This window comes from Sparus aurata, chromosome 15 (genome assembly GCF_900880675.1).
Source record: "Sparus aurata chromosome 15, fSpaAur1.1, whole genome shotgun sequence".
NCBI classification, from domain to species: Eukaryota; Metazoa; Chordata; class Actinopteri; order Spariformes; family Sparidae; genus Sparus; species Sparus aurata.
The window spans coordinates 23,153,036-23,180,160 of NC_044201.1; the positions used below are offsets into that span (position 1 = coordinate 23,153,036).

General features: G+C 42.6%; 1 protein-coding gene across 1 annotated transcript; it reads right to left on the reverse strand.

Annotated features, from left to right (window-relative positions):
- Window positions 1-526: 526 nt before the first annotated feature.
- On the reverse strand, window positions 527-25,304 carry pgbd5 (piggyBac transposable element derived 5). The gene is made up of 7 exons (XM_030441592.1): window positions 24,926-25,304; window positions 16,935-17,365; window positions 12,121-12,255; window positions 7,667-7,847; window positions 4,619-4,816; window positions 3,434-3,539; window positions 527-2,772 (listed from the first exon to the last, which is right to left on the reverse strand). The coding sequence occupies exons 1-7, from the start codon at window positions 25,302-25,304 to the stop codon at window positions 2,577-2,579; spliced, it is 1,626 nt and encodes a 541-aa protein (XP_030297452.1). The 3' UTR covers window positions 527-2,576.
- Between the last annotated feature and the right edge of the window lie 1,821 nt (window positions 25,305-27,125).

The following is a 27,125-nucleotide window of genomic DNA, read 5'->3' on the forward strand; positions in this document are numbered from 1 at the left end:
TAATATGTATTCACACATCAAACCATGCTGACCGAGCAAGCACACGCATCGAAAAACCTTTCACTTGAGAGTCTCCGTGAGTCCAGCGTGACGTTAACATGTTGACTGCATAACAAAGCAAAGCAAAGGTGGATGGTGGAGCCTCAGGCAGCCGTGTGGCACAGAGCTTAAAGGCTTCTAGTTTTCATTAGTCTGTTTTTCAGTTTTGTGTTTTTAGGGTTTGCCAGTTGCGCTTGAGTTTTTTTTTATTGTTTGAGCTGTTTTTTTGTTTTTGTTTTAATGATTCATTATTTAATGCTTCCCTTTAAATCTTGCTTTCACTGTGGTGTTTTTTTTCTGCCGCCGGACGTGAAAGCTCCCGGGAATATGAAACCCGACTGGGGGAACTTGTTAGTGTTGTTGGTAGCTGCTGCTCCGAGGGGAACGGGAAGCGATCTGGTTGTTTCTGCGACAGTGGTGCCAAAAATAAAAACCACCTGGAACACTGAGGGTGGCTTCTCCCTTTTCCACTTAGAAATGATCATGTTTTAAATCAGTCTATATTAGTTTTTATCTTTTATATAGCTAACATGTTTTTTTTTTTTGTCAGCTTCAACATTTAAGAAGCTCATGTTGCTCTCAAACATATGCACCACCGTCTCCTCACACTGGTTTTGCTGACAAACTTGTATATTCTCATTTCAAGTTGGTTTGTAACCACTCAGTATTGATTAAGTCGGCTGTTGTTTTACCTAAAGTCCATGTTTCAGTTTTATTTCAGTAACTAAATAATTGTTTTGGCACCAAGGGTTCGTGTTTTGTTTAGTTTTAGGCACCTATAAATACTCTGCTGTGGTATAATGGTCTGAGTGTAATTCATTCCACTCACGCTTGCATTGGCTGCACATAAGATGGCATCTAAATCAGTGACTTGGCAAGAAAAGTTCCACTGGAAGAAAACAACGTGCACATTGAGAGTCCAAATTGTTTCCAATGCTTCCATTTTAGATGAGAATGTCTTGGGTGAAATTGATTTTTCTAAAGATAAATCGCAGACAGTGAATCATTTTTCTACTTCAACATTCCCACATAGAAAAGTCACTATGCACAAAAAATCATGTTTTTAAATTGTCAAATAATTTCGCAGCTGACTGATGTCAGTTCACTTCTCCTGATGAGAAAACAAGTGACAGCCCCGAAAGATTTTTTATATACATTTAGATTTGAGGCGACATTTGTTTTTTTTTCCAGGGACGCCAGTGACTCAGTTCTTACTTCCTCGACTTAAATCTTGCCAGGAAATATTATCCAAACCCCTGACCACTGGCCAGGATTGTACTTGTTGCTTGGCAACACTGACTTAGTGAAGGACATTTCGAACGTGTCCTGCACCACAAAAGCCGAAGTACAGTTAAATACACGAGTAATAAAAAAAGAAAAAGACAAATTAGATGAATAGTTTGGATAAAAGCAGGCTGCAGATTTGATGCCGTTAATTTCTTTTCTTAATCCACCTCCTAGTTTGAGGGAGGCGATCCGACACAAGCACTTTTCTGCCAGATATGGAACAATTTCGGAAATGTTTGCATCTTTGTGGGTCTTTTAGAAGAACATGGTGTCATTGAACAATATTATATTTTAAATCTCACAATCCTGATGAAACTGAGTTTCAAGTTTTTGCCTTATCATTGATGAATTTTAACCCTTTAAAAGCACATACTTCAATTTGGAAAATTTCAGGGGCGTAAAGTCATCTCTAACGGCTCCTTTGTGGTGTCAGGGCTGTGTCTTTGTGCCACACCGCTGCTTGTTGCTTTACGTCTTCCTCTGCGCAGCAACACGACTCATCTGGATCACGACAGCCGTACATTTACAACCTCAGGCTCAGCTTGGCGCACACAAATGGCAGTTCCACTTGCTAAAATACATACACACACACACACACACGCACGAAATCAAAGTTTCAAAACCCACCTGGAGCTCGTTTCACACGAAACAAGAGAACATCACAATCCAGATTCTTTATGCATGCAGCGGGTGAACACACCGTAGTCCTGGTTTACTAAGCTTTTTGTTACAGGGTCACAGGTGTTTTTTTTTTTCTTATTCGCAGAGTGTAAATATCGAGCTACATGTAGCCTTCCAGCCTGCAGGCACACGTTTGAACAGTCACACGGGAGATTCAGGCTCACGTTACTTGTAGCTGACATCATTTAAAAGGTGAACTCGTCCCGGTTCGTTTTTCGGCTCTGCTTGGGAAATCGCTCCTGCTGACAAAAATCCTTAGTAAATCTGCGCGGTTAAAAGTTAGGCGAGTGGACTGTCCCATGGCTCATGATTCTCTACTGTGTAGTGTGCAGTCATGTGCGAGTGAATATTTACAGTACCACAGAAAACAACTAGAGGAAGAGAGACACAGGCTTGGCACTGCTTCGGTATCATCACATCGACACAGACCGCGGAGTCCGTACAACTGTAATGACGAGTGTGAATGTACGTGTGGGGGATTGTGTTTGTGTGTGTGTTTGTGTGTGTTTTTTTTCTTCTTCTGTGCGCTCCTGCTGTCCTCCTCCTCCTCCTCTTCCTCCTCCTCCTCCTCACTGTGTGGGAGAGCAGTCGTCCAAATCCAGCAGCTCTCTGACCAGTCTTTCTCCGAACTGCGCTCGGCTGTAGCGTTTAACCGTGTAGGCGTCAGACATCTTGTAGAGGATGTACGCGTTATTGATGGCGATGCTGATGCTCAACCAGAACACCTGCTGCCAGGTCTTGTTGGGCTTGTGGAAAATAAAGTACCTGTGGGAAAAAAAAAAGAAGCTTCTTACACCTGAGCTTCTTTTTATAGATTCAATTAATTAATAAAGTCCACACTCCACTATAAATAATCTGTCTAAAAGCAAGACTGTAACTTTTTACGGATCAGCAGGTGTTAAAAACAGGTTAACGGCACACGATTTCACCTCATTCCCTACATTCTCATGAGAGCGTTGCTTTTACTATAAAGCTGAAATTGGACCACAAACAGTAAAACAACAACACCTTGTGATATGCAGCGTTAACTTTGAATTTTATACCCACACAGGGTTTAAAAGCCTCTTGGATGAGAGGTGAAACGTCTTCAAGACACTGAAACAAGTCCAGTGTTTCTGTTGATCAACAACACATATCCGTTTTAGATTGAATGATCGAGCAATGATAAAAAGGAGGGAACGGTACCCAACATTTTTGTTTAAAAACAGGATATTTCTCCACATTGAATGTCTCGACATTTGTCACCATGAATCAGTGGTCATACCAGACCAAGTAAGGATTGTTTTAATGAGTAAGAGTGTGCTTTACTCCTGAGTGCACATTTGCTATTAGATATGACACAGAATATGTCACGTTGTGTCTGACATTCAACCCTCTAGTCACCATGAATCCACTGCGGGAGACTGCTGTAAGCTGTCGTACATACTTGCTGTACTTGTCGTCGTATTTGCAGATGTAGCTGAGGTGCGCCGCAAAGGCCTCGACGGCCAAGGGACACGGGATCTCCCCGCTTTTCCTCTTAATGATCATACCTGTCGTGAAGAAACAAACACATGCCACAAACTAAGAGACAGCAGAGAGAGGAGATCCCCGTTTTCCCCCCCGACTCGTTTACACCTGGCCAACAACGGGGGAGACAAGGGAGAGGGAAAAGGGAGCGCTTCTTCCTATTGATGTTTTTTGGCTGGCTTCTCTGTTGTTCGGTCCCTGGAGGGCTGCTTTGTTTAATGGGCCATTTTCAAAGCAGGGATTCAGACTGTAACAGCGGGAGGTGTTACTAATAATGTTAACGACGGCTCCGTTAGAGTTTGTCGCAGTCAGCCATGACAGTGAGACAGAATGCACGACATCGCAGTGCTTAAACTGGGACCTGAAAATGGTGTGCAGCCATTGTTACTGGTTGAATGCTCCACTTTCTGGTCTGTCAGAGGTTTTTAACCAACAAAAACATCCTTAAATGTCTTTAATACTGAGTAAAGACGTGCACAACTCATCGTGTGTAATTATGTGACACTATTCACATAACAACCACTAATCTCAATATGGTTTTCTCTGTGTTATTTAGGTTATCGCTGGGATTTACAGTTACATTTCCTCTTCTTTTTGCACGGAGTGAAAAACACTTCCAGCTCACATACCCACGCACACACACCGAGGGAAAAGAACATCAATATTAGATAGTAACAGTTTGAACTGATCCGGGGCTTCGCTTCCACACTCTTCATTCAAAACACTCACACACACAACACACCGCAGCCCCCTTTCAACCAGGTTTAACACCTAACAAAACGGTTTAATCGGAGTGGATTACGTTACAAGAGGAGGGGAATATCATGAACCTGTCGCCTCCTGGAAATGGATTATCATGGATTACAAGCTCTCATTGATTTTCCCTGACATGAATGCTTAACTATGGTAACCTGCAACCAGAAAACAACAGCACAGATAATCTTATTTTCCCGGAAAGACTGTCAGGTAAATGGCAGCCAGAGAACATTTCAAATATTATATCACACATTTTATGTGAACAGTCTCCCGTCAATATCTATAATTCAACGAGACAGATGTGCTTTCAGAGTTTTAGTTCTGGGTGTATCAGAGCGGCTTTTACCTTGTTTTGTCGGGGAGTAAGCGTTGGTGAGGAACCTGAAGTGTCCCTTGTTGTACCAGCTGATCAGCGACATGCTGCCTTTCATCATTACTCGCGACTGGCCGCGCTGCGCCGGCGTGGAGCCGCAGACCAGCATGTTCTGTGGCAGGCCTGTACAGTCGCTCTTCCTGGTGCTCAGCAGGCCGCAACAGTAGATATCTGAAGAGGGACGAATACGAACACACGTTAACATTTGTGTAAATAATTATTTGGCAGCTATTTTGATAATTGGATGATAATTTAAGTCATTTCTTAACAAAAATTTGCAAAGATTTTGACTGCTAGAAGGATTTGCTGATTTTCTTCATCTTCTGTGACTGTAAATTAAATACAATCGGTTGGTCAGTTGAACAAAAGGCACTTTGAACACATCACAGCGGGCTTCATGAAGTCTTGACGGGCATTTTTATTTCTGTTTTCGACTTTTTAATCTAACAGAAACGTTACATTGCTGCCCTGCAGTAACTCCTGTGCATTAATTGAGGTTTTTTCATGCATCCTGCTTTCTGATGTGAACTCACAGAACAAACTGCTGTCGAGTGTTTATCTCTCACAGCCGAAACCACTTAAGCTCTCCTCGTCTCTCATATGCCATCCCCGCCGTTTTGCTTTTTTTTCTGACTTTCCACCCATTTCATTTCTTTACTTCTCACATGGATGAGCTGCAGTGAAAACAATCATTTGGCTGACTGCTGCTGATGTAACTTCTCAATTTGGACACCGATTTCTATCTGTGTTGTAGATGTGTCCGCGCGCGTGTGTGTGTCTGTCCACATTAAGTACCGCGGTCGCGCTGGGTAATTAACTCTGTTAATTAATGCAGCACGATAAATTTGAAAGAAAATATTGCACAATGCGTTCGCAGGCTAACTTGTGGCTGATTGTGTTTCGGCTGAATGACTCGTGGTAGCTTCGTACAATTACCGTCTAAATGCATGATATTGATTTAATCTCGCAACTTTTTCTTTACTTTGCGCACAACAGCTCTGCCCGGTTGAGTTTAAAATTGCTCTTCTGTTATCGTTTAGTGAAAGAACATTTGTGATGGAAAACTTTTCAATTTGTTTCTTTTGAAGTTGTCCTTTTGAGGAGCCTGATCGGCTGAACATACGTCCCCTGCCTTCACCGAATCATCTTTGGCCCTTCACGGCATTGTCCCACTTTTGCTATTATTATTATGAAAGAAGAAAAATAGGTCACTGAGGAGAATTTTAATGTTCCTCAGCCCAACACAATGGGATTATACTTTCATAATAAAAGGCGCCTTTGGTATAATGAGCATGGAAAAACGCTTCAAAGGCTGATTATCAGCATAAAAAATCACAATTTTCCCCAGAATAACTGCAAGAACTCAAGCCTTAAACAGTAAGACTGGACTCAGAGAGTCAAGCTGACAGATGTTAAGTGGTGTTTCACTTAAGTGTCAGCTAAAGTGTTCACTTTACCTATTGATTTTTAGAGCGGTGACAAGGCTAAACACTCCCCGCTGAATCTTCCGTGATTCAATGTGCAACAGTCAACAGCAGCGCACCGTGGGGGTGTTACGGTTGATGCTGATTGAAGTGCAAAAAAGTCACTGAGTGCAAAATTGGGTCAGAACTTTATGTAACTTTTTTTTTAACCTAAAATAAAAAAGCATCACAATCACGTTGATGGTTCAGAGTCTTGTGACAGGGTGGATGGTGTCTCTGTCTCAGGTAGGATCACAGCGTTACACACATGTTCACGTCAACACATAACATTGTTATGAGATCATGAGTTTTGTTTGTAGTTGGCACCTACGTTCCATCTGACAAAATGCCGATTTATACATAATGTTGCTTTAAAGGAAGAAAAAACTATGTGATTTAATTCCACTTAGTAATTTTCTAGTTATGAACGTGAATATTTGCAAACATGACAGAAGAGACCTTAGCTTTGTGAATTAGCCCCCAATTCAGGGCTGGGCAATAGATCGATGTTATATTGGTTTCGGGATATGAGACTATATATCATCTTAGATTTTCATTTTTGTTACGTCGTCATGTGGCACAGTTGTTGTATTTTTCTGAACTAAACAAACTGTCCTTTACTCATTTGTCCATTATATCCACATTACTGGTGATTATTTTTCAGAAATCTCATTGTGTTAAGATTTTTTCAAAGTACCAACAGTCAATCCTACAATATCGATCAAGATATATGGTCAAAAAAAAAAATGTGATATTTGATTTCTTCCATTTATGAAGTGCTTTGAAAGAGATTGTTCAAAATATTAAGATACATATTAGATATTGTACTATAGCTTTCAATCGTTGCAACATTAAGTAGAAATTGGTATTTTTTGCAGCCACACCACTTTTGTAAATTCAAATCCCAGGTCTGTATCAATTTGTCAGGTGCTAACTGCAGACAAAACTCAAACGTCATAACAAATTTATAGTACATATTAAAGGAAACATGTTTATAACACTGTGATCTAAACCTCTCACTGAAGTAACATAGTGCAGAAACAAGTGATGGGGGGAAAATACAGAGACACCAGTCCACCACCCTATTACAGGACACTGTGCCATCAAAATGGTTTTGAAGCTGATATTTTGAGGTAAAAACGTTACATAATGTTTCTTTAACTTCCTAACCGAGAAAAAAAAAGCATGTAGGATGTTACTACGTGTCAAACAAATGAGGCATGCTCGTGTTTCTACACATTCCGATGTAGTAAAAAGGATTTTTCACTTTGGTGTTAAGACAGGTGAAGAAAATGAATCACTGCAACAGCACACTGCAGGGCTGCGATGTCTCATTTGGAGGTGAAACAGGCAACAGACTGTCTTCCAGCCTGGGGACGCTGTCATCGCTCCACGATAGAAAATAAATAAAGAAATTAAAAATGCATACAGATTACAGTCTGTACATCGGAGCAGAAAACGAGGACAAGAGATGACGGAGAAGAAGGCCAACTGAAGAACAGAAGGTCTTTGTTTTTAAGACGGAACTAATATCTGCTGCTGACATTTGTCTGCGTACCTTGTTTGCTGAATTCGGAGAAGAGGCTGAGGCTCGTGATGGATGGCCCGGTGAAGATGATGGTGTTCTTGCCAGAGATGTTCTGGCAGAGCTGCTTGGCCACGAGGCTGTGGAGCTGAGGCTTGTTCTTCAGGGTGGCCAGACCGTCTGTGCCCTGACCCTCCTTCAGATGGACGGAGATCTGCAGAGTGGGAGGACAGTGACAGGACATAAAACAGATATAGAACTAGAAATCTTTATTTCTGTTTTGAAAGTACAACTGTCTGTTGGGATATATTGTTTAAACAGTAAGGATGCCGCAATGTTCCTTTTGCAAAATTGTGATACGGAGCGAACGTGTTGAGGATTTTTTTCTTTTCTTAGCAGTAGAGGTGAAAAAATCCAGAAGAAAAGGCCACGGAGATGCTACAATCATATTTCCAGCTGTGTTTGTGGCAGCAATCACAGGTACATTTAGCTAAAAAATGATCTTTTTGTAACGTACACTGCCAACTTGTGCGGTTGGTAATTCTGCCAATTAGAGCATGAAATCTCTGGTGGGTGACGAGAACATTTTGGGGCGTCCTTGTGGCTGCTAAGAGCAAGTTACGTAATCTTTCACCTGGCACATTTTCTATTAATGTGACCATTGTGACTGGCGGGTCATGGTGACTTTGCATTCTCCACCACTGCTGTACAGATCTGGTTAAATAAGCGCTCCTCCGCCTGCAAGCTGACATTTTGTGTCATCACTCCTCTGTTCATTCTCTCATTAAGGCACGCAATGCACAAAAGATACGGTAAGAAATACAATTTTCGCCCGATGCTGGGGCAAAAGGAAAGCTCACCAGGTGCCCGAAAACAAAAGAGTTCATCCTCTGAAAGACATGAATGTGCTTGGTCGATTTCACACATATCTGCCCATTAAGTTTTGATACTTTCATCAGGCCCCAACTTTTTAAATCTTCTTAAAATATGTGTTATCTTTCAAACTTCTAGGGATCACAGAAATTATTCAACCGCACCGATGGGGGTTGTGAATATTGACAACATGACCATCTGGCTGGTTGTTGCTGCGACGCGATGCCCTGGATCAAGGCAAACTGAGCGGTGCTTCTCGGCTGAACACACTCGTACATGATGCCCTTGAAGGTGCGAGTCACAGAAGAAATATGAAGAGGAGCCCTGCTTCCAAAGAAAAGCCATCATCAAATGTAGAAACGTACACTCACAAACAGTTCACTGTCCCTGTTGCACTCACATTTATGTTGATGTTCACGAGCTGAACGGCATTAGCCTGATTAGCCTGCTTCTACGCCAGGCCTTTAGCTATTACACTAAGTGGTCAGTCCGTGCCTCCATGCCTCCGTGCCTCCGTGTTTGTGTGTGTGTGTGTAGCAGCACTCGCTAATGGATTCTCATTGATTCACTCCATTAACTCATTTTTATTTCTTAGAGTTTCTTTCTCTCCCTCGACACAATTCATTTAGAGGGAGAAGATCTCAGTGCAGACACACGTCCGGGTACAGCGGACTGGTAAAGACAGAGTGACTGCCAAATGGCCACAATCTGTCTGAATGATGATGCTTATTTGTTAAATGAACGGGATGATGGGATATGGCTTTAAATGACAGGGTGATGTTTCTTACGACGTTTTGAAAAGACAAGTAAAAATGACTTAGAGTATTCAGTTATTCTATTTGATATGAACCAAAAGGAATATGGCAGATTAAAATTCTGATCATGATTTGTCCTCCCTCCACTAATGTCATTCTGGACTACATCCAGGCTAAAGAAGGAAGCACTTGCCTGCAGGGCAGTCTTACGAACGAGATCCATCTATTTATGGTTCTGCGCAGTGGAAAGCCCTTTCTTTACAATGCCATTCTGTAGAAGACTTCAGCTTAAAGGCAGAGACCGTAAACTGCAACACACCCAGTTTGAGTCCCGTCCACTGACAGATATAAAGATGGATGTCACGGCTCCACTTTCTCATATAGCTCAAAGACGAAGCTAAGACATTCCCGATTAGAGCACCGGTGATGTCATTTGGAGCCAGACTCTGATCGGTGGAGCCAATGAAGTTTCATGCCCAAGCGCCCACCCAATTAATCACAGGCAGCGCTCAGCTGTCAATCGTGACGTTTCACCCCATTTTTATAGCTTCGAATAATTAATTTAAATCGAATTTATAAGATACAGTTGACTTGAACATAAATCAGCCTGATAAGAACTACAAACATGACAGAAATGTTCTTTAGAAAAGGATTATTTGATGTCTAATATATATATATATTTACATCACCTGCTAACATTTAGGGTGGAATTTATGTCCTGTACTGCAGCAAGCTACCAGGGATCAATTGAGTTCTCCTGGCTTCACTTTTGAGGAGCTGTCATGTCATCCATCTTAATATTTGTCAATCGTCCAGACAGGGACATTCGATGGGTGTCACGCTCTCCCGCTCTGTCCTCAAGATGTTCTCATAAAAGGCATAAAATATCCCCAAAATATGTAAAAAAGATCAAATTCTGTGCCCCATCAGTTACAGTAAAAGCACTGTTGTGATGCATCTTGTTTCCAGTATGAACAGAAGAACTGATTACAGCGAACAAAACCTGTTGTCATGCTCAAAGAAGCGCCAGACTATTGTTTAAAGACAGAATTGAATTGTAAACATGTCCTTCAAGGTCAAGGTTACAGGTTGGGGTTAGCCTTATACTACATGATGTAGTTATGATGATTTAATGTGTTGGTTTAGTCAATGCAAAAAATACAAACATCTATTCTCACTTGGAGACTTGGAAATCTTCAACCAAAGGAAAAGTCACTGTGAAACCAGTGGTGTCTCTCTGTGATGAAGACGAGAAAGAATTTTTTTTTTTTTCACTACGGTAGAATCTCAGAGATGCATCTCAAATTTTTTTAAAGAAAATTGACATTGTTGCAACAGTCTAGTTGCAGCACATGCAGATTCAGTAGCTGCTAGCACCTCCAAATCATGCTACATTTTTTTGGCCTTATTGATGAAACATGCTCTTCCTATGCCAGAAATACTGTCATCAGAATTTGAGAGGAAAGTCTTTTTGACAATCCAACCTGACTGGCCGGACCGCCCGAGGGAGGAAGAGACTCGGAATAAGAGCCACGCTAATCCAGCTTGTTTTAAGGCTGCTCCTGGCTGATGTCCGATCACAGGACAAGGAAAGGGACAAATGAGACTCAGGCTGCCAAACAACGTGAGATCAGAGACTCTCGGATCGAGCTGTTGCACCCGACGGGCGGACCGTGAGTCAGGACTACAGCTGGACGAGGAGAGGCGGACTCTGTGTTTGTAACATCGATGCTTGGTGCTCACACACAGTCAAAGAGGATGCACAGTGTCTCCCAGATTGAACTTATACCATCGCCACCATTCTGCTGCTGCTTACAATTCCCCCGATGCAAATTCAACTGATGCACTATTTGTCTATCTGCATTTGTATATAAATAACTGTATACATGTTCTGTAATTTATGTCGCATTAACTTTCATTCGGTAAGGCAAGCCTGTGTTGTACTATGACAATTAAATTACCTTGTAGCTTGAATCTTGTAAAGCTAGATACCTGAAGGTAAATGCATTATGTCAGTCAGAGTCCTCTTCAGTATATCACTGCAAACAACTGTGCATTGTTCGCTGATATGTGTGTGTGGCTGAACAATACTCATACAGGGTAAGAAAGTTCACTTTCTGCATTTGCATTCTGGAGGAAAATCCCGTACTTTCACATACAGCTCTCACAAACACTGGGCAGAAGCAGTCAGGCTGTCACTTTTCACTCACTTAACGATACAAAATAAAAATCGCATCTGTTGTTGTTTCAAGGTTTTCTCCTCTGCCCTTTGTAATGAGGACAGAGGAAAATAATGTCAGAGTGGGACAGGTCTGCCAGTCCTCCTGCGGTGCAAGGCCCTAGTTAAATGGTGGTGTTACATAAGCAAACGACGTAGGAGTGGAAGGTTGCGGTGAGGGCAAGGTTGTTAGCAGAGCGGAGCAGGACTGCTTGCCTGAGATGTGAAGACGCAGATCTCGGTCTAATCACATCAGTAGAGAAATCTGACAACCACTACTTTGGCCCAGAAGTTTTTTTTTCGTCATTTCAAGATGAGTTTGATCTCATCTCGTTTTCTGCAGTGCTGACGAGTAATTGGCTGAATGCAAAATGAGGCATCAACCCGAGAATAAGATCTGAGATTAGCTGAAGATCAAAGTCATACAAAAGTGCTTTTTGACTTCAGGCAGACTGAAGACTCGACAGTGAATTTCTGAATTGAGTTTTTCTGATTAGATTAGATTTCTGGCCATGAAGTTTGAGAGTAACACGTTAAAATACCCCTTACAGGAAACAAACAAACAAACTTGTACTATATTCTCCTGAAAATTGTGATTCTGATCGCTGCTGTTTGATGAGTTTCTGTGTTGCTTCTTCTACCTGGCAGATGAATCCCGTGGAGGTGCACTGTCGAACCCAGAGGCTGAACTTCCTCTTCTTCCTCTTCCTCAGCTCTCTTTCCGTGCAGGTGGTGATGAACACGGGGTCCTCATCTATCAGCGGCTCGTGGAGAACCTGGAAAGCACACAGAGCGGTGTTACTGCTACACGTGAGTTCGTCTTCGAGGGATTTTTATATAACAATGTCACAAGTACAAAATGTGTTACTGGGAGAAATAGTTGGCCTTAACAAGGGAGAAGAAAAAAGTATTCTTCTGTGAGGAACGGGAGCGAGGTTGTGTGTGATGTAACATTACAGCTAAGGGGTTAGAGCCAATCGAAGATCCTCACAAGTCTTGTATGTGTTTGAGTGTGATACTGTAGGGGGGAGGAACACAAAACACAATTCTCAGCAGGAACACGTTCTCGACTGTCTAGCTGACTGCAAATTCAGAGAGAAAATGCCTTCTCCCTTGTCAGTTTCACTCTTTCCTCATCGGCTCAGTTGTTGCTTTATCCTTCACTTTAGCATGTATGTGTTTTCCCCTTCAGGATTTCTTTTCTGTCCGACCGTCTGCAACTTTCTTCTCACAACCACTGGAAAAACAAAATGAACAAAGTAAAGACAGTGCTCTCATGTTCTGTGCCCGACTATCCTAACGACAGACTGAACCCATGAAAAATAGACAAAATGAAAAATACATCTAAGTGGCAAAAAGAGAGAAGAAAAAACAGGCTCGTTTCTCGACATTTCTTCAATTTGAGTGTGAATTCTGCCCGATACAGTATTTAATGGGCCCTGCGGGGGGAAAAAAATAGGCTTTGTGACAAAACAAGTTCATAGCAAAACAACAAAAGAAGAATGACAAAGAAACAGCGGTTCTGCTGTCTGCTGCCGTGGTGCAAATCGATTAAAACACGATTTCAAGTTATCTGCATCCTTTACGATTTTTCCCTCAGACAGCTCAGAGCTGGAACACTTCCCAAGCATCTCAATTTTGAATTAGCCTGAGGACGATAATCAGGCTTGAAATACCCCACGAATTCCTCCGTTTGCATCATTAAAACACAATTTTGCATTAAAGAGTTATAATTTGGAGTGAGATCCTCGTCCGTCGTGCTGCTAACTATAAGTTATATTGCATTGCTGTTACAATAGTCACAATCACAGTCACCTCAGGAAGAGTGAAGTAATTTTTTGAATTGGATCTCGGGTGAACATAGGCTTCAGGATATATTATGAACTGTGCCATCCCCCTCTTGTATTCATTATTGCCCAGGTCAAATCAGATACTGCGGATGGATTAAAGAAGGGATTAAAACCGGCTTACATTTTACGAATCCAAACACACAAACAGAGGCATTAGCAGAGCATAAATATTTTCGGGCCCTTTCCAGGACGATTAAACAACACACATGAAACGCGAACAAATGTCTCCACGAGACGTTTTTAACCACACAACAAATATTTGCATTTCAAATTTCTCTCGTCTCTCCCATCCTCCGGTATCCTCCCTCGCCTCCTCCTCATGCTCCTTCATGATTTGACTAAAGCTGAAGTGAGCAGTGACCAACAGCTCTCTCCGGCCCCTATGAGCGAGTGCAACAAGTCATTTCCAAGTCAAATGTGAGTTATGGATTAAGCGAATGGAAAATTAATGACGCTATCTAGCCCTTGGATGGATGACATAACCCAAACCACAATGGCCTTTTAAGAAATATGTCATCCTGTAGCTGCCACGTTAGCGCAGCTGTGCGCTCCTGCAGCAGATATTTCTCCACGCCTCATCCCAACAGCTGAAAATAAGGTGGTCACATTTGCACCATGAGTGTAAATCATTTGCATGGGTCTACTTGTGCTCTATCGACAGAGGAAGGGAGGAAAATCCATCCATCCACTCGCTCGCTCGTCTCGCAGTGGATGTCCTGTGACGACTGCGACAAACGCTCTCAAGGATTTTACACTTGCAAATCGATAGAGAGCTGTGTTAACAGATCACCGAAGCGACCGCAAGACTGCCAGACTGACGCGGAAAATGTGTCGCTGTCAGTAGGAGCTGACATAACATGTTAATGTTCGGCACCGATGTTATTCACACGTTAGCAAAAATATTCAGACATGCAGACACACGCACACATCATGCTGAATAATGCTAGAGTGGCAGGTAAATCCAGGTCACGCAGACTCACATGCCGAGAAACATCCTGTGTTAGAACAAAAGATCCAACCAAGATCCCCCCCAATCAACAGCAGAGCTGAAGTTGTTTGCCGATCATTTGACGAGTTGATAGACAGAAATTAAATCAGCCACTAAACTGATCGTCAAAATAGTCATTTTTTAAAGCAAAAATAACCCAAATTCTCTCATCACAGCCTCTCACATGAAAATTTGTGCTTGTTTTTTTCCAAAATATCAAACCTAGTATTGCCGGTTTTGGATTTTTTTCATAGGAGTTGTTCAGGCCTTTGTCAAGTGTATATCAAAATCACACGAGTGGTAATTTTTTAATAAATGTGTCACAGCATATCATTAGAAATGAAGCACTGTGGTTCTACAGAGATGCACTTCAGCTTCAGTAACAGTGAAATGCAAAAATGACCATTCCAGTGAAAGTCGTGACTCACAGCACTTTGCTACATCACGATTAGGTTTTTTAATATCGATCAACCCTAATTGGAGCTCAAACCTGAATCAGTACATCAACTGCTTCCCTTACTCTTGCCTCAGTCATTAAACGGGTAGATTACTTTTCCATCGCGGAGCAACAGTTTCCGTCTGTGCCACTCTCACTATCTGGGCCCACTCTCTGCCCCTGGCACAGAAAACTAGCAGATAAAACAAACTGGCCTAGATACACATGTCACTGCTAATGGCACACACACATGCTCGTCCGAGAGCCGGCCTGAACACGTTGTTGTCGTTGAGTTGTTTTTAGAGGGAGCGCACTAATGCAAAACTGTAGTTCAACAAACCCTTTACTACTTCACAATTAAATTAAGTCATCAACATTTAAACCATTCTGATGGTAAAATTACGTAGTGCAGCTGAATGAGATGTGGTTGTGAGGAGGGGGGTCGCCGTGAAGAGCCTGTATTCCCAAATGCATCGCACCGCTGAGATCATCTTTCACAGTGAAGATGATGTTATAGCACTCACGCTGCAGAAAGGCCGAAAAGAAATTTAATCAACTACTTCCCAGAAATTCATTAATTTTTAAGAGCTCAACCACGGCTCCAGGGGTGGCCCCCAGATCCCACCGGAATATGATTAGCCACCCCCGGTGCCCCCCCTTCTAACAAGATTCTGAATATGTACATGATTTTGTCGTTGATGAGAAATGCCCTTAAAGCTAGGATTGGTAAGTTATTTTAGGAGTACTGTTCTGTATTAGTATTCAGTATTATTCTGTCTCTTCACATCAAATGCTCTAAAAAGAAAACAGAAAATCTGGCGTCTGTGTGTGTCGTTAGCCTCTGTTAGCCTCTGTTAGCTCTGTTAGCAAGCAGAGAAAGTGGTGCTTAAATTTTTCAGCACAAACATGCTAACTTAACAGCGGGGACAACTTACAATAGCCAGACTTGTTGCACATGTTTGTTATGATAATATGAGGTGTTTTATTTATGAGTTCAACATGAGGTAACTAGATGACAGTGAGCGATGACAGTGATGACGCTGCACCTTCATCACACAGCCCCAGCACAACGGACTGTGGCGAGCCAAGTTACGCTAGCAAAAAGCACAAACACACAGCAGTGAGCGGTAACTTTCAGGCCAGGTGGCAGGTATTGAATGACGTCCATTCATAATGATAGTTTACCTTGTGTTTGTATGATATATTTGTTGTTTATTTATGTATTTAACTCGATGCTCGCACACGTCTCCCGGCTCACCGGTGAGAGCTATTGATGTGTTTGGAGAAGGTTGGATGTTTTTTTTCATTGGGATACTTTCAAAATCTAGCTTGTGGTCACTCCTCACATAACAATTGATACTGTTTGAAGTGAAATGTCAGTTTTGTGTTGACATCAGGATGAAATTCCCTGCTATGATTCATTTTTCGCACTGCTATTTGACACGTTGTATGCTTTATTTTCAAGTAAAAAAGGTGGAGTGATTGTTTCTGTCTCTCCTCAAGCAGAGCACATTTATTTGTTTTATTTCCTGTTTTTTTTTTTGCCATAACATACAGACAATACTTTAGTCAAGTTGGATAAGAGCATGAGAACGATCTGAAGTGCCAAACTGATTTAACAGATTCTACTTCAGTCAAATTGTTCAATTGCTTGTGCTTTAAAGTCTGCTGTGCTGCTGCTCATCTGGAAAGGAAACTGAAGTAGGAGTTGGAAAAAAAAACTCCAGCCCACCCAAAATAGAGCAGCAAGGCTGGCGCTCCACTGCCCCAGTTGCATAAATGTAGATCTAATGCATACAGTGCGACTGAATACAAGTTGAAGTAAGTACTCTGGAGGGGGAGTCTGTTAAACAGTGAGTGCTTTAACACAAAAAAAAAAACATGCTGTGTAGACAGTTTTCAAACTAAGATGCCTTGTGGGAACTATTTAGTAAGTTTGCTCTTATTCACTAGCAAATAGTTAATTTAGCTACTGTTATAAATCTGCAAACAGACACAAATTTTGCACATTTTTTGACATTTTGTCTGCAGTTTGCTGAGTTCAAAGGTGCTTCTGCAACTGTGCTTGAATGGAGAATCAGTATGAGAATGAGATATGAACAGTATATATACTCTCTGTCTATATGAAGAATGTACCATGTAGCTTTAGGGAAACCCAGACCCAGAGGCGAGCGCCCTCACCTGCGTCTGTGAAGGTCTGAAAGTGCAGCTGAACGACTGCTGCAGCGAGTCCAGGAAGGGCTGGATCTTGTACAGGCCCTGGTTGCTCCCCTGTGACGGCCGGAAAGCCACGATGTGGAAGTACTTGAGGATCTTCTCGAAGCGTGACTGGCTCATCTTCAGGGCGATGCTCCGGTTGCTGAAGAAGCCCGAGCTCCAGATGCTGAGCACCGACTCGCAGCGGTGCACACTGGTCGAGGTGACAAAGCCCAGAAAGGCCTTGATCTCCTGGGCTGTGACCGGACGCCAGCCTTCGTCGGAGCCAAAGCGCTCCTGGAACTTCTTGGCATACATGTTAGTCTGGACGACCATGTTTTGGATGCAATTGTCCGGGACGAAGAGCTGGAAGAAGTCCAAGGCTGTGGCGGTGGCCGACATCTTCTGAGCCGGGCCTGAATCGGGACAGGAATGGGGAGGAAAAAAAAACAGTGTGAAAAATTGTGATGGAGGAAAATGGACAGATTGACAGATTGAGAGTCCCATATGGGCTAACTCCCAGACACAACTGTCACTTAATCCAAGTTTTTAAAGTCTGGCACCACGCCTGCAATTTGATTGACTTGACTGAAAGGAAGATTTCTCTTTTTCACTGTAAGATGGGATGAAGTTAGATTGTATTGAGCTGAAACTGCCAAGGCTGTGTGGGATGCATACTAACTGTTTCTTGCTTACGTAAACTCTATTGTCATCTCATAAAGAAAAGAGGGAAGCAGTAAGAAAGAGAAAGAACATCCTTCAGTTGAGGGCAGAAGTACACTTCGCATTCATACATTGTACAGTCTCTTGAATCAGCCGCAGCAGAGTGTGGTGTGTATGTCACGAGCCCACGGCAGCAGTTAGAAAGTTTACACAACATGACAGCCACCATGCTGTGATCCTCGTCACAGCGTGGCGTTTCTCTGCTTGCGGAAAGTTTCAGTGTCTCGTTGCTTTAGTGATATGGCAGGCTACGAGTCAAAAACATGTTTTGATCTGCGAGTCGCGTCCGGGGGGAGCCATGAATGAGAGGCGTCTGATATCATACTGACAGTGAAGCATTGTGATGGGAGATGGTGTTGTTTTAACAGCTACATTTACATGTATAACCAAAAACTCGATGCACTCGTGAGAGCATGCATAGTGTATGCTGGTAACAACGGACCTGTGTTCTTGTTAATTTTCCAGTGTTTCCCACGGGTACGCTACTTGTACCCCTGGAGGGACTTAGTCACTTGGTATATAGTGTTGGTTAAGTGTGCAGTATCTTCACTAATTGAAAAAACTTGAATTAAAACTTGATTAAAAAAATGTCCTGATTTTTAGTCAGCTGAAACAGCTGTAGCCTTGAGATAGTGTGCCTTAGCGAGCTAGCTTGTTTGTTAAAAGGGATAATAGGTTGCAAGTAAATTAATGTTAGACCAAGTAGGCAAGAAGTTTAGAAAGTTAGTTCAAACAATTAACCATTCAAATCGTTAACTTAGAGTAATTAGTGGTTAACAGTTAAAATAGTTAGCTTCATGTAGGCTAACAGTTGAGATAGTTAGCAAAACAGTGAACAATCCTAATCATTAGCTCAAAGTAATTAGTGGTTAACAGTTGAAATATTAACTTCAAGATGGCCAACTTCAGATAATAGATAGCCTAAATAAATAAAGTTCAAATAGTTATTGTAAAGTAATTGACAGTTAAAATAATTCACCTAAATTATTTTAAAGTTCAAAACAGACCAGTTAGCTCGAAGTAGTTAAATAATAGTTCAAATTGTAATCTTGAAGTAGGCTAATCAAAAATATAATTAGTTAGCTTACAGCAATTAATATTTACAATAGCTGACATAGTTACTTAAGGTTTAAGGTTTAAGGTTTAAACAGCTAGCTTTAAATTAGTTAGCTTTATGTAGCCTAGGCTCAATTCACTGTTCATAGTTCAAGTAACTAACAGTTAATTTATTACTTAGTAGCCTAACAGTTAAAATAGTTAGCTTAAAACAGGTGGGACAGGCCTGCTGTTTAGCAAAGCTTGTTGAGAGGCCATTTTCCCCAGTGACTGAATAAAAGAATCAGTTCTGTATAGAAATAGAAGGCTATACAGTTTTATCTTTTTAAGCACTGTACACTATTACAAACATATTCATATGTTGGTCAGGCTCAGCCCGCCTGGTGCAGTTTAGTTAAATACCACATTCTTGCTTGTAACCTCAAATATCACTTAAAAATATTCATGAATGATTTTTATCATATAATAGGTTCTTTTGTAGCTACTCAGCAGCGTTCTTTCCCATATGTGATATCAGTGATGTAGTATAATAGTGACTGTCAGTCTCTGCGTCCTGTCCGGAGTCTCTCCAGATAACGACAATGACTTCTCTGCACCTCCTGAGAAGCAGTTTTCCCTCTTGCACGTTATTCACTAGTTCACGTAGAGGAAAGTGACATTTACCTCCCATTTAAAATCTCTCGCTGCATTGAGGTCACCAGCGACTGGCTTGATGTGTTTACTCCAGTAAATTAAAGATTTTCTCAAAGGCTGCTGGATTCGTGAGAGGGAATTTCGGACGTTGAGCAAAACAACTTCGGGCTCAATTGAACAGCATGATCTCATTATCTCTGAGCAGCGTGGAACAAGGTTTTCACTCTCTCTCCACCCATTCTCTAGTCCTGAGTGTTTGGATGGAAACAAAATAATGAAGGTCTTTCAGTCTTTTAATGTCGAGTCTAAGATAACGTGTACAAGACTTGAACCCAGGCTGTTTAAGCAACATGTGGAGGAGGACAAGAAGAGGAAAACCACAGAGCAGAGCACAAGCACGCCCACAAACGCTGCTGCTTGCAGCCAAGAAGGCAGCAGCAGCAGCGGCAGCAGCGGCGGGGCCGCGGCTCAAAATCTACTCATTTGCATTCCATTAGACTTGAAAGCTAAATGTAAAATCCAGCGTAGCTTCCTCAGAGCGAGTCACTCCTCGATAAAAACATCAGACATTCAGATGGAACGTCCGCCGAGGAGAAATGACTCACCTCAGCTCATCTGGGGAGCGAGCCAAAAATACAGTCGGAGGAAGAGCTCATCATTTTTATGTATAATGGAATTTCCTCCATAGATTTTTCTTTACACATGGCTGCCAGCTGATCTTCAGTCCTGCCTACATCACTCTGATAAAACTGGATCAGATGTTTACCTATTTACATATTTCTAGTATTAGCTGATGTCTGTCTACAAGGGGAAGCTTTGAAATGTATTTCCCACAGTGCTCATTACGAAACCCCACCTACGTTGCAGACAGATGTATAATCCCTCCTGATTGGGAGCTGTTGTAGTATTTGCTATTGTCGGGGGACAAACATCTGCCTGGTCGAGCTTTTATAGCCGCGGATTTGAGAATGAGAGATTACCGTGTAGACGAGGGGGATAAACCCTCCATGTCGACGAAACACGCTTTGAGCTCAATTTTTAGCGGAAATTACATAAAGAGCACATGAGTTTGTGTGTGATTTATTCATATCTATGGCCGAGCAATACACTGAAATTAATACCACGATATTAATAATTTAATAAACATTTGATGTCAATTTAAATAGAGTATATCAGATTTTGAATGTGGGCCAAAGCACATCTAAAATCATCTGTGTTCTTCTGCTAAGCATTACGTTACGCTACGTGTAGAGCTAAGACGCTAACAACACACTTTGTTCGTATTTAGATGATTATTTGCTCGGATTAACTACTTTCGACAGCAGAACACAGCAAAAAAGAATGCAGGATTACTTATCTACTTTGGATTTATTCTCCAATAGAACATGTTTGTTGGAATGTAAGTACATTCGCTGAAGTTCTCTAAGTACAAATTTGTGGTATTTCACTGAAGTATTTCCAATATATGCTAATTCATACGTCCACTGCAGGTAAATATTGTATTTTATACTAAGTAAGTAGTAAAATATATTAAATTGATAGATTTAGTTACAAGTTACTTTGCAGACTACCTTTCAGCAATTGAAAAAAAATTAACTCAATTTTGCTAATCAGAAAAGTGAATGTCAGATCAGATAACTGGCCTGGCGGATAATAGGTATGCATAGTACGCATCGAATTTACTTTTACGCCTACTTTTGATACTTGAATACATTTAATACCTGAAACTTTATGACTTTTTCGCCAGAACTATACAATATGTTTATTGTTACTCAAGTTTGACTCGGGGTACTTGTTGTTTTGTAGTTGATTTTTGTGACAGTGACACATGAAAAAAATGGTTTCCTTTATCTGCAGACTTTTGCTTTTGGAAAATGAATACAACAGTCAGTATCTGAGACTGAATTAGCAGATTTTGTACATTCATAGAATTACAATTCAATTCCCCCGAAAGTCAAAAGACAACTATAAAGCATCTTCCATTATCATTATTATTATTAGTAGTAGTAGTAGTTAAGATTGTTTTGTTTTTTTTGTCTCTGCATATCCGAGCATTCTAATTCTGGTTCTCTTTTTCTTGCTTTTTGAATACCAGCTTGTCATACAGGCAGTAAACAGTAGCAGCGATAAGAGTCACCCTCTAAATTATGCATGCATAAAATGACGATACTATCAAATTTCCTTTCATATGTCTGTGCATGTTGTTTTTTTACGAAAATGGATTTGCAAAGAGGAAACAGAAATACAGACAGGACTGACAGAATACCGGGTCAGGCAGACAAGGCAGACAAACTGACATATGGAGATGGCCAGTAATCTGTCGGACGCACTGAGCAGAGCGAATGAATAAATAGCTCTTTAATTCCCTTCGACTTCACGATAAGGTGGTTACATAATCGGAGATGTGGATGTATGCTTCATAATCCTCTGCTCGGTCCTTTGCCACCTCTCTCGCACTGCACGGGGAAATACTCTCACAGTGAAGCGAAGGCAACACACATCACCTATGAACTCGACCTTGGGTAAACCGCATTTTTCATGCAAGCCGGCAAACTCAGCGTGGTTTTAAAACTTCTGCTACTTGTTCAAAAGCGAGGAGGGGAGAAAAAAAAAAAACCCACCAAAACACAAACTGGTTGGAGGGAGTTGAGGCTGCGTCGATGCTTTATGACGGTGGCTGATGATTTATGTACGCGGTGCACAGTCTCCGAGGAGTCGAGCCGTCACATCAAAACTGCGTCTGTGTCAGCACTGTCGCCGCTAGACAGTGAGACGCACAGACAGACAGACAGAGAAATGTACAACCAGAGGGACAGGTGGGCAGGCTGCTAGACACATGATTAAATATTGCTGATATTTCCAGAACTGGCTGACTTATTGGAATCCTCATCGAGCTTAAAACAGCTTCCCATCCCGCGCCCTTAACATCTGTGGAGATACATATTTATGTTGATTAACCAAGGCTGCGCTCTTGGCTACTTGATGTCTGAAGTGTGATTACGCACCCTGGGAGTCCTGCATCCAACCAGTCAGTTAATCATCTCGACCCTGGTGCAGGATGGCGGCGCCACACCCACGCCGCCAGTGCATGCACAAACAATCTCTATAGCTGTATCTGTGCAAACCCAGACCAGACTACACAAGGCAGGCAGACACACCTGCTGCCTCCTGAGCTTAAGTCAACAGAGCAGCAAAAAAAAAACAAAAAAAAAAAACAGTCAAATAGAGCAGGACAGAGCAGGATGTGCACGGCAGTAAAGAACATCCTGAAACCTTTCTCTCACCAAAGAGGCTCTCCCGGTGCGGCTCGGCTCGGCACGGTTCAGATTATTTGGGATAAGTGAATCAGGCTCTGTTCCTGTTTTCCATATCTGGGCCTCGTCTCACAGAGCAGGATTACTGAAGTTAGCTGGATGACTGAGCTGAGTGGAAATCAAATCTGGAACATGGATACAAGTAAACAGCAGTTTGGGGTTTAGTTTGGTGAACCGCTCGCTGATGCAGGCCAATGCGACCGGCTTCAGTATGGGCACCGTACTAGTGTTGTCCAAAATATCGGTATACATCCGCCTGATGTCCTGATGTATGCTTCTGTGCACCAGTTAAGTTGCTGCTCCTGAGCTGATAGCACGATATGAACATTTCATGCCACGATTATCCTCGACAAAATAACTGCAATTCACAATATTATCCCGACAACCATCAGCGCTCAAAATTCTCGAAATGGCACTTAAACATACAAATCACTTGACGTCACATTTTGTTAAGAGAGAGTATTGTGCAAACTGATTTCCACACACCCAAATTAATTTTTCTCGTGGAGGAGAAGCCGAGCGGTCAGCCATGGGGACAGGTTTGAAATGTGCATGCTCACCCCTTGTGGCAATCCAAAATAATCAGGAAATCTATAAAGGACTGCACTTTAATGAGCTAAACTGCTTTTTCAAATAATTCATGTGAGGATGATCATGATTGTCCCTATGACGAAAATTCACCACAAGTATTTTTAACAAGCCTTCCACGATCACATCTTTCATAATCCCTTCCCTGGAGTCGAATAATGGCCAGAACTTTTTATGCAGAATATTGTGATGTGAAGTCATTTTATCCTCCTCCATCCCAAGAATAGGACAGACCAACAACCCAGAAACATCTACATCTAAAAATCTACGATTTCCTCTTGTGACAATTTGTATCTGTGGCATGAAAAACTTTATTGAATATCAATATTTTTCAGGTACTATATCAAAGTTAGATATTCCAGAATAATTACAACACTACACCATAAAGCAGCAGACACGCAGTTGTTAAAAAGTCATCTCACGATCCTATCTGCTCTTTGATTCTGAATTCTTAAAGCAGTTCATCTTTCTGCTGCTAGAACGGCTTGCAAAACAAATCTTCTTTGCGTACAACCACAGCAGTTTCCACTCATTTCCAGCGGTTTCCTGGCACTTTGCATACACTCGATATTGAGCTTTATATTCAGTGTGTGTGTGTGTTTCGTGCTTGTTTCCAGTGTGTGAGCAGCAGACCGGGGCTCGGTCCATATCTGCTACAGCCATATGCCCGTTCACCTCCGAGGGTGCCACAGTGCAACATGTCACGGCGGATACAGGATTGCAGTTTCCACCGATCGCCTTTGGTTCAAGCTGAAGCCTGACAGGAGGCGCTGCACTGTGAAACCCAAACACCCTTCTCCTCGATGCATCCTGTACTGTAGCGATGGCTAAATGGATAAAAGCTGTTAGGGAGCAGAGACGGTGCTGTAACAGCGTGAGAACAATAAGTGTGCGGTGCTGCTTTTGGGCATTTTATCACAAAGACAGACTGAGGCAAAGAAAGACAAGAGAGACGGAACAGTGTGGGTGCACGGTGCTGTTTGACTGTCACGATTCCCACACACATGCACACACACATCTACTGTTTGCACACACACACACACACACACACACACACACACACACTAGAGGAGAAAGTGTGCAGCCAAATATCAGGGAGCCTTCAGCTTGTGTCTCCTGTGAATACAGTTATTAGTCCTGGTAATTAACTTGGTGCAGGAGGACGGAGGCCAGCGTGTGTGTGCACTGTGCATTTAGTCTGCATAGGGTTGTATGCAGAATACATACAATGCATGCATGTACGTGTGTGTATTCGTGTGTGTCTCCAGGAGGGATGGCATGCTGTTTATCTAAATTGAACAGCATGTCTCCCAGAAACATGAGCACGCGCGCGCGCACACACACACACGCACACACACACACACACGAAAGCATGTGTAGCACCAGAGCACCAAGGGGTGAAGTATCAAAGGCTAAGCGTTTGCCATTAATACACCAATTAACGATGCACTGTCATGCTTCTTGCCTCCGCGGCACACACACACACACACACACGAATACGAACAAGCGTCCAGTTGTCCCAAAGCAATAGCCTTTTGTGTGGCGCTTTGGCACCACATTGAGAGCCACACAGGCTGACCTGAAAAACACCAACTTGTCTGCCACACACACACACACGCTCATATTCTCCCCCGTTGCGCAAATGACCTTACGACGTCTCACCATATGTCTCTTTGTACAGCGGCACGGTGACATCCTGCAGAGCCTCCGTCCAGCCCTCCTCCTCCGCCTGGCTGCGGGACAGGGCGCCCGGGGGACCGGCCCCGCTGCTCCCGCCGCCGCTGCCAGCTCCTGCCCCCCAGCTGTGCCCGCTCTCCTTGTCGCTCCGCTTTTGGTGGTGGTGCTTCGGCTGCTGCTGCTCCTCCTCGCCTACCTCAGCTATGTAGTTGTCGGAGTCGGAGTCTCCGGAGGTGCTGTAGAAGGGGTTGTCGCTGCTGTCGTCCCCGGACTCGCCGAACACGTCGTCGGATATCTGCAGGCTCTCGTACCGGGAGCGGGCCGCTTCCAGGAGAGACAGCGCCTTCCGCCCGCACTCCGCCATCTCTCTCTCTCTCTCTCTCTCTCTCTCTGCACTGATGCTACTCTGCTCCCCCTCTCCTCTCTTTCTTTCTCACCCCTCAGCAGCGTGCGAGTGGTCACGATGTGTTTTGCCGTTAATGTGGCGGCTACACCCTCCCCGGTAGGTACAGTGTGAGACGGTCCCTCTACCCTCCTCCAGGCTCGGATGCGGAGCCCGGCGGTAAAGACGCGCGTGGATCCGGGGAGAGCTGTCCGCCTCAAGGGTACTGAAATATTTCCGCCCCCCCTTCCTTTGGCTCCGTCTACAGCGATGCGCACTGGGCGAGATTATCGATAGTTGTGGCTAAGCATCCGGGTTGAGAGACCAGTGATTTCTCCACACGGAGAGAGAATAGAGAGAGTAGTGGCTGCAGCCGCATCACCTGACACACAGAGCCCTGCCCTGCCGTCCAATGAGACGCGTCTTCTCATCCAAACTCAGAGAGGAGCGGCTGCTGGAGCTCATGTGTGGGGTGGGGAAGAAGAAAAAATAAAATATGATGATTAATGGTAATGTAATTAGAATAAAATGTTGGACAATAAAGGATACCAGCTAATGAAAATGTCATCTATTGGGATCCCGACTTCACAGAGGCAATAAAGAAAATGTGTTTTTGTTTATCTGCACACCACCTCTCCTGAGAAATAATGAAAAAATAACTTTGGCACAGTGAATCTTCATAAACACCCTCCATGTTTCACAAAATAACCTCACCAAGAGGCTCGTTAGCTCAGAGCTGTTTGATCCCACAGCATCACAAGCTCTTCCTTATCAAAGGGAATCTGCTCAGTCATCACAGGATTGCACATGTTTATAGTTTCAAGGTATATTTTTTTATGACAGATCGGCTTGTCGACCACATTTTACAAGGTCAATAGTTAACTTTCAGCACAATTCCTGAGAGGACAAGGTCGAGGCATCCTCAAAAATCTGAATTTGACAGCTGCATAGGCTCAGTCATGTGACTAAAGGTGCACTATGTCGTTTTGGAGAAGAAATTCAAACTCAGAATTGTATCATTTACAATATTAATGAGTTTGTTTATTTAAAATCAGTCAATGAGGATCTTTCTCTTCTGATTAAAATGTTGCCCCCTAACCTACATAATGCACCTTTAAATCCATGATGTGGCGCGATCTAAAGTTCCAGAGGAGCAACTGAATTGATCTTGTGGTGAGATTGGGTTATCAGCGACCCAGTGTACAGTACGGATCTCAATAAACCTTCGATTTCTTCTGTCCATATTGCTTTTTTTCCCCTTTATATTAGGCCCGGAGACCTTTATTTGTTGGACAAAGATCAACATGCATTTGGGAGGCTTTTAACCCCATGCTCATTTTCACCCCTACCTTGGGGCAAGTTGTGCCATCATCACGGTCATTGTTCTAAAATGATCGTAACAAGGTATCTTGTTTTCAACCTTTGTTTATTCACTGGAGGGTTCACTGAGAGCGATGTGGGAGTAGTCAGTGTTGAGGGCCTCGGTCAAGGGCACCTGAGGGGTGGTAACGAGGGTGAAGTGTTTTAATTTCAACAACCTGAGGTATATATATAGTAACTGTTACATGCATACATACATACATGCACACACACACACACACACACACACACACACACACACACACACACACACACACACACATACATACATACATACATACATACATACATTTTCATTTTGCAGTAAAATGATCACATGTAAAATGTTGCTCATCTTACCCTGTCTCCCCTACAAGGCAATTTAGGCACAACCTAAGCTAAATGAATGTAAATACAACCATTAGATCTGTCATTTAATTTATT

What these genes read in the sequence shown, in the direction of transcription:
- pgbd5 (XM_030441592.1), bottom strand. Translation starts at nt 25,304, where the DNA reads ATGGCGGAGTGCGGGCGGAAGGCGCTGTCTCTCCTGGAAGCGGCCCGC. An exon ending in GCTGTACAAAGAGACATATG is followed by an intron (nt 17,366 to 24,925) that starts GTGAGACGTCGT and finishes GTCCCGATTCAG; the next exon opens with GCCCGGCTCAGAAGATGTCG. An exon ending in TTACTCCCCGACAAAACAAG is followed by an intron (nt 3,540 to 4,618) that starts GTAAAAGCCGCT and finishes TCTTCACGACAG; the next exon opens with GTATGATCATTAAGAGGAAA.